At 42.5% G+C, this 14,517-nt stretch overlaps 1 protein-coding gene across 1 annotated transcript in view; it reads right to left on the bottom strand.

Moving 5' to 3' along the window:
• Window positions 1–8,283, bottom strand: part of RANBP3 (RAN binding protein 3) — a gene marked incomplete at its 5' end in the record, with an annotated part of 57,016 nt that extends 48,733 nt beyond the window's left edge. Inside the window, one exon of the mRNA XM_082010873.1 lies at window positions 8,262–8,283. Coding sequence (XP_081866999.1) covers window positions 8,262–8,283 — 22 coding nt within the window. The remainder of the gene's footprint in view (window positions 1–8,261) is intronic.
• Window positions 8,284–14,517: the final 6,234 nt, after the last annotated feature.

Below are 14,517 nucleotides of genomic sequence, written 5' to 3'. Positions count from 1 at the left end.
GACTGTCAAACCAGTCAATAAAATGCTGTATTAGTGTTCCTCCCCTTTGGAGATCTGCCAAAAGCTGGACTTGATTGTGTAATCTGGCAATAGCCAAATTCCACAGATACCAGAGAGGACCAAACAGAAAAGAACTACTTGCCTATTAAGTGCTCAATATAGGATTGAAGTACTGAGAGAGAAGAACGCAAACAATTAAAAAAGCAGATCCAACAACAATGCAAAGTGCAGAGGAAACATGGGATGGCTGGCAAAAGACTACAATGGGGAGCCAAAGAAGTTGATACAAAGAAACAGGACAAAATAAGAGATGGGAGTCTGGTGATGGAAAACTGAGTACTCAGGGGAAAAAAGAGAACAGGGATGCCAGGAACAACACAAAGCTCCAGAAAAAAAAAAAATATTGAGTGGGACAACCAAAGAAGAAAACAGAGTGGAAAAAAAAAAAAATCAAATATTCGAGATTGCATCCAGCTATGGCAAATGAGACTGGGAAAAGATGCTAGTAAAACAAACTATGACCAGTCCTGTTAGTCAAGCTAGAAAAGATAACACTCTTGTGCAACATATGAGAGTTTCTATCCACTGAAGGAACACAGTCCTCCAGTATTCAAGACCTAGGAATCTTGCTGGCTGAGAGACCAACTGAGATGATGGCATCTGGCAGGAACGACGAGACAGCAGGCACTCACAGCTACCAACTACACCAGCGCTTAGTCAGGCATGTTCTTTACAGGGGAACACTTGTTCACCGAAGTCTGCAACAAGACCACAATGCTGGAAATGTTTCCCTAATTCTAGCCCAAGGCAAGAAGGGATCACTAGACTGCCTAATCTGACCACCTTCATTAAACACTACATGTTTTTCTGAGCCTTATTGTTTTGGGGAAACATTTTCATCAAAGGCTTCAATTATTGAAGACATTAAAAGCAAGGCATTATTGCCCTCGATGATCCATTACCTCACTTGGTAAAAAACTCCAGTGTCAAATTTCCTACTCAAATGTCTGGCTTCAGCATTCAGTTCTGATTCGTAGTTATGTTTTTTGAATGCATTTATGTACTAGATAAAGTGCTCTCTAGTATTTAATGTTTTTCCTACAAAAGCATGTACAGAAACCATGTTTTCCTATCAACTGAAGAACCACCACAACAGGTTTTATTTTTGTAGAACAGAAATGCATCTGTTAGGTAGTTGTTGGGGGTTTTTCCCACACGGTGAGCATGGCAGCTTATTAAGTGCTACCCCAAAATGAGAATTCCACTGTCGTTTGTATTGGCCCACATCAGAGATGAAAGGTCATGTTCTCACTTAGCAACCACGCTTCCATTCCACCAAGGCGTGTGAAGGATGACTTACAGTAAAATGGATCTGTTGGGTCCATAGAACTGTCATTAAGTTAAAGGTAAAATAAGGCAAAATAAAGGAAGGAAAAAAACCCCAACCGTCAAACTTCAGGTACAATACATGTAAAAGAGCATGAGATCTTCTCCGTCACCTAAGAGATGAATAGACACAGCACATAGTTCTTAAAAATTGTGGAACAGACTTGGCTTTTCTCCAGACACAGACAGAAACAAGGCAAAACAAGGAGCTGGAGATGCAGAAACAACATCCATGTTCTAACAGAGTCAGTCTCAGTAAAGGTGTTCTGAGGAAGCCCAAGCATGCAAGAAGAAAAGCAGACCTTCAGTAATTACTGTCATAGAGACAGTAAGTCCCCAATCTGAAGATATGGAAATCGTACAAACTACTTAGTTTCTCCTAAATGTGGTAGGCTATCAAGTGTGCAAATGACTCAATCCACAGAACTCCTTCCTGCAGTTTATTCATAAGTTTCAAGACATTTCAACCTGCATGTATAATTACAGAACACTCAAGTGCTGGCTTTCACAGGCTAAATTCCTTTAACATATTTCACTGTCAAGTCATTAACTATCAATTTATGCCCTATGTGCTATCAGAAAAATGTATGTACTATTAAACCCACTCAGCTTGCTTTGCAAGCTTTGGAAACCAAAACACAGAAATGCAAAGTACTATCTCAATGCCTCAGGCAGAGGTATCATCTTCAAGTCATGTATACTATTTAACATGAGATTTTTAACACAGCTACATTACAGTTTGGTACAGCTACTAACAGATGTCAACCATGTTTCCTGCAAGTAGACAAAACATGGCCATGTTTTAGCTCTCCATGCATTCATACCAATGCAACCACAGCAGTCGGTGGCATCTCTAGTAGCCATAATAGTTATTTTTGCAATACCAATTTTTAAACCTTCACTGCAGCATGAAATGACCCATTACTGAAAAATCCAACAGTTATTTTAAGTGTACAGATGCAAAAGACATGTCCCTTTTGAAGGCCACACATTTGAAGGCCACCTAAGTAAAAAAAAAAAAAAAAAACAAAAAACCAAACACAACCCAAAAAAGCCCCCAAGTTAAAACTGCACAAAATAGGGAAAACACCCAAACCTGGTACACCACAGAGATGCATTTCTCCATATAGTTACGAGGCCCACAGAGTAAATCCCATGGCAAAGCAGTGACAAAGGCCAAGAAAGCATTCTTCTCCTTTGTCACTGAGACCATCGTGTCTCTGTTGTAAGAGCACAGGATAATTCAGGTTGGAAAGGACTACAGAAAGTCTCAAGTCCAACCTCCTGCTCCAAGTAAGGCTAGCTATGAAGTCAGACCAGGTTAATGAGGTTATCCAGTCTGGTCTTAACTTCCAAGGATAAAGGTTGAACAGCCTCTCAGGGTAATCTCTTCTACAGTTTGACTGTCCTTATGGTAAAAAAAAAACACACCACCAAAAACCCCAATCTTTTCCCTATATCCAGTCTGAACATCTCGTTCCACCTCTCACCTTTTGTCTTATCTTCCAACATACACCACTGAGACGAGCCTGGCTCTGTCTCTTTAATAACCTCCTCATAGACCCTGGAAAGCTCCAAATGTGCCTCCCTGAAGCCTTCTCTTCTCTAGGCTGAACAAACCCAGGTAGTTCAGCCTGTCCTCACAGGTCATGCAACCCAGATTACCAATCATCTTGGTGACTCTAATATTTACATTTTAGAAGGAATCCAGGTCCCATGTCATGAAAACAACTCTCAAGTCCTCACCAGACGTGCTGTAGCCAGGTTATTACAAGGTGAATTTATTTTTAAAGCTAAGCATGACACTGTTTCAAACACTTTCTTTTTAAATTTACTCCAAATTATATTTAAAAGTGCCTGACTACATGGAAACCTATATAAGAGGCAGGAAAAAAACCACCGAGAAACTTCCAGGCAAACAAGTCCTTGACTGGACCTGAAGAAGCAACCTTCAGCACTAAAAGCATACAAGTTGAGAACAATTGCTCTGACTTTACCTCATTATAATACATCACCTGGGAGAAAAAGTAGATCATACCTGTGAGCAGTGAAAGAGTGTTAAAAAGGAGAACAGCAATTAGGTTGTTAACTCACCAGAAATATTCAGAGTGGTAATTTATTGCCTGTGAAAGGCTTATCTGAGGGTCAAGAAAAATTTAAGTTCGAAGTTAAGTTTAATTATGCTTATTTGAAAAGCTCAGGCCACAGAAGTGCTTTTTCACCTTAATACTTTTAAGTTATAAAGAGCAGAATAATCATGCCAAAAAAAAAAAAACGTATTAGAAGAGATAGGGGCAATTTGCAGCATTATAAAATTCTAAAGGTGATGGTAACAAAACAAGACTCTTCCAATAGCTACAAATAGACTGAAAGCAATGAGCAAGTTACCACATCAACAGCTGATCTCCAAAAAAGACCCCAACAAGTAAAGTTCAATCATACTTCATGTCAGAAGGTACAAGAAACATGACTGGATCATTTACAGCCATACTTCACAAGTGATGTCATGGTGAATATAACTGACATTGGGAAAAAAAGATAACTTCTTCCTCATTTTCAAAACTCTGATAAGTTGCTTTTTATGAAGTAAAACTTCTGATGTTCTTGTTCACCTTCACACTTTTTTTTTTTTGTCTCCAATAGCACGAGTAACCAGGCTACTTCCAGACGGTACTTCCACAGTTGGCATGGGAAGGTAGGATGCTTTTTATGTATTTAAGATGAAATAAAAATTCCATACACCATAGTTAAAGCACAAACCTTTGTGTTTGCAGAGCATATGTTATTTCATTTCCTAAGCCCTTGTGGCATTAATAGAAGTAAGTCACCCTCTACATTAGGTAATTTTACTATTTCAGCTCAGGTACTTCACATAAAGCAAATGCTACATGTTAGAAATGGAAAGAAGTAGCAGTTTTTCACATGACAGGAAGAAGAAAACCATGAGGCAGCCCAACTACTTTGCAATGTAGATAAAGTATCTATCAAGAACTCCCAAAAGTGTTAACAAAAATCATTAAAAAGTATTTAGACAGTTCTATCTTGTAAATGAAATAGTACTTTATGGGTGTGAATTATTAGGACATCTCAAAAAAAAAAATCACTCAGTTTAATTTTGCATCTCCTACTTTATCTGAAGTAAATCACCATGGGAAAAACAGATCTTATTTATAGGGTTTACAAACATCAGAGACAGCGGTGAATGCCAGCTTTTCCCCTCAAAGTAAACACAGACCTCCCTCTCTCTGAAAGCTACTATAAGGCAAGTAGAATTATACATTCAGGGTAAAAAAAAAAACTCCAACAAACCAGCACAGAAGCAGTGTCAGCATCATACAAGTTTGGCAAAGGAATGATACTTTTACTCTGAAAGGAACTGCTTTGATTCTCTTGTCTTCTGTACATTTAAGGCAGTAAACTTGTTACGATCATGAACTGTATATTTGGCAATTTCATAAAGCAAAATAAATTGTGTTTGGAGTCTAAGGAGACAGTTTGCCCACACAGGTGGTGCAGAACCTCCTGAAGGGAAATGTGAAGAAAGCGATCAAGTTTTAGCCCTAAGAAAAACTTTACCACCTTTCAATCACTGAAAAAGTACAAGTAATTCATTCTCAACAAAAGGCGATCCCATCATCTAAAGAGCAGCTTCAACAGCAAGTTACATACAAGCAAATTTCTAATACCATTCAGTAACTACTTTATACAATAGTAATAACAATTGTGCCTACCATTCCAAAATCCTGGTTTTCAGTGATCAAACTTCTCACAATGCCAGTCGCCAAAGCCTTTATCACAATATCACTAAATCTTTGTGACAAAGTCAATCAAATCACACAGCCAAGGAGAAGTTAATTCTCTCCTCCTCTTCATTAGCTCCACACTTACCAGCTCATCTCCTCTCATGACGAGGGGCAATGCCAAGACCAGGACCTGTTCCTGGGAAAATTCACAGTACAAACTTCTTTGGAAAGTGGCACTTGGACCACCTCATCCTTCACCCCTCTTTTCTGCAGCAGAGGACCCCCTTAAATCCAAAAACCTTCTTCTGCCAAGATACAGCTTGCCATCAAACCACTACAAAGAGGGAGGCATACAGTTTCACCAACACACTAGAGAAAAAGGAAAGACAAGTGAATGGAAAAAATTTAAGGAATTATTAGAATGAAGAAAATGAAGTAGTTACGAGAATATTAGAGGGAATGCTTGTAGCTTTGAAGAAGTGCATCGCAGAAAGATCATCCATTAAAATAGTTTGAAGGCTTAAAGGACATTGGTAGAATGGTTACTTGGAGGCAGTATTGACATCTCAGTGGTGATTTAAGACAGACAATAGACTAAGAGAGACAACAGAATCTAGAAGGTAAGGATAATTAATATAGTGATGGCAAAGAAAAAAACAATGAATCTATTGAAACAAAGGGGTGCCATTGTAAAAGTGACAGATTAAAAGAGCTTTGCATTAGTAAGATGAAAGGACACAGGCAGAACAACACAGCACCTGTCAAGGCCAGAAGAAGGTTCATTGCAGTAATCAAATGGGTAAGAGCAAGCAAATTTCACTTGCATGAACAGACAAGAAAAACTATTGTTCAAACATGCTAAGTAAAAACAATCTGCAGGAATGACTGAAACCTCTTTCTAGGTACTTGTGTCTACTATATGTCAAAGAATAGCTTCACACCTTACAATGAAGTATGACTGAGATAGCACTGTTCTACAGATAAATCATGATTAAGGAGTATTAAGAGCATTGTTTTAACTACACTTGGTTTGTGAACATGAACATTTAGCTATCTAACACTTCAAACAAGAGAAGATGATTATGAAGCAGAATATCAAAGAATCATCAATATCAAAATAGTCACTTCATACATTCAAATGAAAATACCTGGGCACAAGGAAATAAAACATTCACCTACAGGATTGCAAAAATAAAGCAGATTGATGTGTTTAAGAATTAGGCTAAAAACAAAAAAAGTCACCCAAGAACATCATTGCCATGTCAGAGACAGCAAACAAGGCAAGAAGAAAGACTGGAATCCACTGACTTTCAGTAGAAGGATGCCAATTCCAGAAAATATGTGTATTTGCACTGGTATACAAAGAACATACACCTCAAAAGTGGAACTGGAGGAAAGAATACTAACACCAAACAATGCAGTCAATGATATTAGAATGAGCAGAAGAGACAATAGTTCAGAAGCAATCTGATCTTGCTTAATCTTACAAAAGATTGTATCATATTCTTATTGCAAGAAGAAACAGAACAGCAAAGGATGCAGATGGCAACTCTGGAAGGAGATGCAAGTACAAACTAAAGAGATTAGCAGATGGAGTCAGGAAAGGGACTGAAAAGAGAGAGAAAAAGGAAGATCAGATGAAAAGTAAGGATGGCACCACACTTTCCCTCTGCCGCACACAGTCTACATGATTCTGCAGAAATATAGAGATAGAGGAAGAAACACATGACAAGTCAGCATCAAAAGATGTAATAAACACTGGTAACTTGGAATTCACCATCGAGCTTAATGTTTCCCCATTAGAATGGGGAGATAAAGTGAAGGGCTTGCACAACTTAAGATAGCCATTCCCAAACTTGTGGTTCTAAAAGAACACAATAAACCATCAAAATTTATTATAATATCATTGAGTTTCTCACAAATAGCCATTATACATTTGACTATTTACTACCATTCTTGAGACCACTTATCATGCCTCTTTGGGCACTGACAGCTGATCTTGAGTTTGGGAGCCAACAGCCCAAGACATGCTGCATCACAGGATTTGTCAAGTAAGTGTAATTATGTGCTTTGCTGCTTGTAGACTCCATCTTCAAAACCTACACCTAGAACAGATGTTTGCTTCCTGTTGTTTAACATTAATACAGAATTAAAATGTAAGAAACAAGCTCAAAAGAAGGGGTCTAACAGACTTTCATTTGCGCCCTTCCAGGCAGTCTCCCCCCACGCCCTCTTTCATTACCTGAGAATAAGGATGCAAAACACCAGAGACAGCTGGGACAAACTCGGTTTTGCAGAGACTTTGAGGGAAGTTAATCATTCTCAAAGGCAAACTGTTCATGCCCACTGCCACTTAAACGATGTTCTACACACCTTGGAGCAGAACATCCACTCTATAGCGTGCAGTCCATGTTTTCCTAGCCCTCTTCACAGAAAAATGAAACCACAATTTCTTTACTTCAGAGGTTTTCAGCTTAAAAAATAATACATGTGTTATTACACCTCACCTAGTTTTACGTAATACGCCTCTACAATTCCCTTAGCTAGCGGAAGGATTAACACGAGTGCGAATAAGGAAAGATTTACGACAGTCCTGAAGTTGCGGACAATGACCCCAAAAAGCGGCTGGGCAAGGAGAGCTACGAAGCAGCTCAGAACCCCCTCCGTGGGGAGGCGCAGCGCTCGCTGACACACTCCGGCAGCGGCGGGGCTCGCTCCGCGGCGCCGGGGGAGGCAGGGCACGCTGTCTGCGGGCAGGGAGAGCGGCAGCACGGACCCGCGGCGGGCGCCGCCCCCGGGAGCCACCTGCCAGCATAGCCCCAGACCGGTGCCCCGCGTTGCCCACCGCCAGCCCCAACCCCCGCCCCACAGCTGGCCCCACAGGGCAAAGTGGGGCCAACGGGGTGCGCGGCGGCCCGGCCGGGCGCTCCCTTTGTCCGGCCGCTCGCCCCAGAGGGGCACGGAGAGGCCGCGGGGAGGGGACGCTTCTGAGGGCGAGGGCGGGCCCGCGCCCGGGCGCGCCTCTGAGAGCGGATCGTAGGGACTGACTCGGGCCGGGACCGCAACGGCGCAGGGCCAAGCCGGTAGCGGGCCTGCGGCCGGCACCGCTGCGCACCGCCAGCACCCGCCTACCTTCGTTCGCTAGGTCCGCCATTTTACTTCCTCAATCACGCCCACAATGCACCGCGCAGCCGGACGGCTTCCACTTACAGCAGGCCCACGCCGGGCAGCGCATGCGTCAATTTACGGCTGCTCCGTGTAGAATCGCGCATGCGCGGTTGTCTTGCTTGGGTAGCCGCGTTCGGCTGCCCTGGGGCAGGCGGTCCTGGGCGGGCAGCGCCGCTGCGCGCGGCCCACCCTGGCCCTGGGGTGCAGCGGCGGAGCCAGGCTGCCCCGGGCCGCCTGGGGTGCGGCGGCGCAGGCTGCCCATGCTGGTGCCTCGGGTGCCGCCTCCGGCTCGGCAGGGCGGCCCGGCTGAGCCCGAGGTGTCCGCCGTGCCGTCTGGGCCGGGCCCGAGCGGGCACCCTGGCTGCGGGTCTCCCTGTAGCGACAGGTTATGGGGACACTCGCTCTCTGCGGCCCGCGCCCCGTGCAGATCTCCAGAACCTGCGATCGTCGGACTGGGACCTTTGAGACCGGCTGTCCGTGGATCTTTCTGTTTCCTGCCCTCTGCTCTGCCTTCGTAGCCTCCCACGGCTGCAGGACCCAGAAGGTCTCTCCAGAGTTAAACAGATCCTTGATTCCCATTTACTGCTTTCATTAGTGCCTCACTGTTACAGTCTTACAGGATTTACTGGACAGTAACTCTCAGCTAACTACTCTGTGACTGTATAAGCCTTGACCATATCTTTCCTAGCCTTTTCTCCAGACTGAAGAATTCAAATGCTTTCAGTTTATGGAAGGCTGCTGCTCCATCCCAAAGATCAGTATTTGGCATTCTCTGTGACTTCTAACTCTACTGTCTCCAGAACTGCACATGCTGCTCAAAATGTAGGTGCACCAAGGCCACAAAATGATAATGTATAGCGCATACAGTGCAGAGACAGTATAGTACATAACCACACTCCTGTGCTCTTCTTGTTCTCCAAATGCTGCTCCATGTTTTGTTAGCTGCTTTGGTCAGAGCATCTAACCTCCCCTGACTGCATTGACTAGGTCTCTACTCATTAGTAGCGGAGCCAACAGCAGCTAGCTCGGGGGTAGACACCAAGAGATACATGACTTTAGTCTTACCCCTGATGATTGCTTCAAAGCAGTGGCATAGTGTAAGAACAGCATGCCTAGTGCCTGATCGTTTGAATACACACCCCTCACAAGCTATCACACTAGTGTAAAGCAGAATCTGAGGGCCACGCTTCTGATTCCTCTTGCAAGTACCATACATCTAAACCATCCTGGTTTAGCTGCTAGGAGAATTTTCCACCAGGAATACAACAGCAAGACTGGCAAAAGTTAGTAAGAATAAATGAATAGCACTAATTTAGAAAACATACAGGATACCTATGTTTAAATCAATATCTGTTTTCAGCATTTGATGGAACTTTTCTGTAGATCAAACAAGACTATTTGGAGTTGTATGATTACTAGTGCAAGATATATTATCTGTTGAATGAGCAACACAGCAGGCACAAGATATTCAGGTGGTTTCTAAAGTGTGTTAGGGACAAATTCTTACCATTCTAGTTCAGTTGGACGCCCTCCTGGATCTGGTACTCATGACCAAGGAAGGACTGTTTGGGGATGTGATAATCAATGGCAGTGTTGTGTGTAGCAACCATGAAATTATGGCATTCAAGATCCTGAGGTGAGTGAGAGAGGCAAATGGCAGACTACAGACCTTTCAAGAGAATTGACTTTGGGTTATTCAGGAATAGGTGAGGTGAGATTCTGTGGAAGGCAGCTTTGAAAAACAAAGGAGCTCAAGAGAGCTGGCAGCTTGTTAAGGACATCTTTCTCCAAGCACAAGAGCAATCTGTCCCAGCAATCAGAGAAAAAAGTAGATGTGTTGGGAGACAAACTCGGCTAAACACAGAACTTGTGAATGAACAAAAGAATATGTATACAAGAGTTGGAAGCAAGGACAGACTACTAAAGAGGAATATACAAATACTTCTTCAGCATGCAGGAATGGTGTTAGGAAAGCCAAAACTCAACTAGAGTTGAAACTGGCAAGGGACATCAAATGCTGTCTTTCTCTCACTTTCCACCAAGGAGGTCTCCCAAGCCACTTAGAGACAGGGTTCAGACAGAGACAGAATCAAGTCAAGAATCTCTTGAGAACTCTCAGCGCACACAAGACCATGGGACCCAGTGGGAGGGGGCTGAAAGCTGGCTGTCACTGAACAGACATGCTCCATCATCTTTAAAAGATTGTGGAGATCAGGGAAAGCCATGTCTGCATTCAAGGGGGCACTTTAAGCAACAGAAGACTGTTTTTAACCTCTCACTCAGCAGGCTACCAAGGGAGAAGAAAAATACCATTGAGAGTGTTGCTTTTCACCCAAGATGGGTCCTGCCATCCTTCCCTGGCTTAAAAAAACTTGCCACTATTTGACGTGCTACATAGTCCTTAGCAAGTCATCCTCGGGGTCTCTGGGGGCAGGGCTCTGGCCATGGTATCCACAGATACCTGGAGGACACATAGCAAGGTTTCAGAAACATTTGGATTAGGCCTGAGCAGGAACCTCACCTTTCTGGAGCTAAGAATGGGAAAGAGATTTGTAAAATTATTGTTCATCTAGAAGAAGTCCCAGATCCTCAAGGCTGTTGAACTCATTGATTTCCATGGGGATTAAGCATCTAAATTCTGGAGAGGATCCAAGATTTAAAATAAAAGGGACATGGCAGAGGAAATCATTCAAGGAAATGAATAATAATTAATATTATTTAATTATTCTGTGTTTGGTGCACAGTCTGAATACAAAGTATTCAATCTTAATGCCCTCTTTATGTAAAATTTTGAGCTGTAGTCTTATATGCAGGAACAGGATTTTCATCATGATGGGTAAAGCCGCAGCTGTACTCAGAGACTAAATACAACTTTCAGAGACTAAATGCAACTTTTGACAACCAACAGCTGCCAAGAAAATACCCAGCAAGCACCCAAGAGAATAGGAGGTCTGAGGTCTCAGTTCACCTACGCAACAGTGCAGGGACTGGAATCTAAGAATGGGCAGAGCAGAAAGCAAGGTGAAAGTAGCTGGCAGACAGGCCTTTAGGTCAGGTCTTTGAATACCTGTTGTTACAGTGAGCTGAAAGAGAACACAACACTGCTAAATTAGAATTAGCCCCAGGCAATACTACTGAAACTCTAGTCATTAGGTTGCAGCATTTTTTATTTGATCCCAGCTGACTTAAAGCCAATTTTATCATCTCCTCTGATCATGGCCTTAGACTCTGAACAGCTTTGTAAGATTTTTTTTGTTTCATGCATGTTCACTGGCAGCTTACAGGGCTAGTAGTGCGGGCAGATGTGTGATGTCCAAATGGCAGCCTGAGTCTATGTGTGGGTCTAGACTCTGTCTGTGCCTCTTCCTTGGAGAACTGGATCACATTTGGTGCAGACAATTTGCAGGGAATTTAGCTGGAAATATTGGCATGTCTCTAATCACATGAGAACCATGATTTTCAGGGTTATACAATGTGGCTGACGTAGCTCCATTTTTTATGGAATTAAGTTCCTGTCCCAAAGTAGACATGTCCTACAAACTGAGCGAGCCAAACACTAATACTGAAAAGCTGTGAGAGTAATTACCCATTACCTGAGTATCTAAAAAACAATAATTACATTTTTAATTTAAGCCCTTATTCTGATACAGATATGCAGTACAGAAAATTTCAGTTCAGAGCATTAAAGCCTGTTAAACCTATAAGAAACTGTGAACATGCTTTTATCATGGAAATGTTGGGAAACATTAATTATAGGAATTATTGTACTTCTCTAATGAATACATAGTACTAGCATAGTGAGTTGTGTGACCTAGTTAAGGCAGGTGATTTAGCAAGAATGTACCTCAGAAAGTTACCGTCACTAGACCTTAAGAGCCAGCAGGTCACAGTGTGTTCTCTATTCATGTTCTAATTAGAGCCCATACTTCTCCAGCATCATTAGCATAAGAGAGGAAAATTAACAGTTTTATCCTAACAGAGTTCAAAGGTCAGATTCTGATTTAATGTACCTTCAAGTAAGTCTGTAATAATACCAGGGTAAATGTGATTCTGGCACTTTATTATTTCAGTAAAAAGTAAACTCCGCTCCGCCCACACCAACTTTACAGTTCCTGTGACTTTTAGAAATTAATTACAAGAGTTATCTGTACCCTGTGAGCTTGTCAACTTGCTGATATAACTAGAATCTATTTTGGGTGCATGCCATTAAGATACTATAAATGCCATACTTTCTGATTAGTACTATTGTTAGGTCACCATTTCTAAAGGGACATGGCCTAAAAGTCACTATGACTTTGACAAATTAAATATTTTTCCATGGCTGAGCTCTCAGAAAAAAACCCACAACCCACCCTGTTTGAAGGCTTTCTACTTCTGAGACTTCATAATTTGGATGAGCTCAGACCTTGAAGGATTTACACAGTATTGTGTTCCATAACATGATAGTAATAACATCACTTGGCATTTTGTTCCATAGCTGTAAGCATTCATCAACAGGAACAGAAACAGAGGCTGTAGAGTGAAGACAGCACTACTGGTAACCATGATCTCATTTCCAACTCTATCGCTCTACCAATGCCCTGGACAAGAAGGTAATCATTAGATGTTCACACCATGTTGGTCAGTAGATATACCACTTTGTCTGCGCAGTAGATATACCACCTTCTCTGCTGTTGGTGATGGACCTGGCTTAAGCAGAAAGTTGTACCACAGGCCTCCAGAGGTCCCTTCCACAAGCACTTCTATGTTTTTCAGTGACCATTATTAATTGGGAATCATGTGCAGGACTCTCTGTAAGTCAGGTTCTGCTAGAATTAATCTGGTTGAAAACCTATTTTTTAAACTTGTCTCTGCACTGATGGGATTATTTGTCAGAAGACTGATTATTTATGGCACAGGAGAGCTGTCAGGGACAAGAAACCTCAGGAAAGATAGGGCTTCCTTTTTCAACAGCAGCATGGGTTTATGCCACACTCAGTTGACCAATGTCACGGGTTTTCCCACCTGCCAGACCATTTCTGTGGGTCTTCTAGATCCACCTCAGACTGATGGTTTGTTAGAATTGTGATCCCTCTTGTGACGGCTGAGACCTCCTGTGGCATCGTGACCTTCAGCCAGAAGTTGCTGTGTTAATGACGTTGGGTTATTGAACAGCTGCCAAGCCACAGATTTACAAAGATTTGCTTGTTGGAAATTACAACAATAAAGAAAACACATTTTTTGGCCTGATTTCAGGGCACCTGCAATGTGAAGGTGTTGGTTCATTCATTGGAAACTAACAGTTGCCTATAAGCTGTTGTGAGGGTCTTTAACAACATGACAGTGATGTTAGTTACCACCATTAATGTTTTCAGAAGTTCTAACTCAGCAGGTGATTTCTTGTAATTTATTTCCCACTTAGGAAGGACTGAGACGTAGTTTTTTTCCCTAAGGAAGGAAAGCCACCAATCTTTCTCCAGCTGTAAGGAAAGAGGTCATCTCCTCACAGTTTTGATGAAGCCCATGTGAGGAACCAACCACCTACACAGCCTACACCTTGTCTTTTCTCTGGCATCTGGTATAGTTTCAGAAAGCTTTCAGGATGTTATTAAATCCAGTTCATTGTCATATCCTCATCTGCAAGGATTCACAGTGATTTCAGTGGGAAAATCTACAAAGTAAAATACTTGCTACAGTGAAAATATCAATAGGTGCTATCAGTGGATTGATTCATGAGTGAAGCTACACACTGCAGAACTGAACCTGGCTTATAAAATAAGGGAATATTAGCGGGCTTATTCAGCATTTCTAGGAACTGCGTGCAAGTTCAAGTGCAGACACTGTAACAACATGGGACAATGCACCACTGGCATGAAGGGGAATGTTTTTGTGTTAATTGCTTTGCATGTAACGAACAGTCCAGCTGAGTGAAACTAGAATTTAAACGACTTCCTGCTGACACACAGCGCTGCTCATTCAGGCATTGCTTCTGGATCAGGTCAGAAGAGCAACCTGGTCTCCACGGGCCATCGCGTAGCCCTCTCCTGTGGCTGTGGTGTGATCACCAGCACCCACTAGATGGTGGTCTAGGATAACAAAAAGAATGCTTCCGCGGTCCTGAGAGCGGAGGGCCAGGTGTTGCTTGCCATGAGGGGGCTGAAGGGAAGTGCCAAAACAGTACCTGTGGGCACAATCCTAAAAGTGCCATGGTGGAGCATTCTTCCTTCTGAACATGACCACT

This window comes from Phaethon aethereus, assembly GCF_964289735.1.
Source record: "Phaethon aethereus genome assembly, chromosome: 26".
NCBI classification, from domain to species: Eukaryota; Metazoa; Chordata; class Aves; order Phaethontiformes; family Phaethontidae; genus Phaethon; species Phaethon aethereus.
Note: the sequence above shows the minus strand (reverse complement) of the source record. Positions and strands in the feature narration are given on the sequence as shown.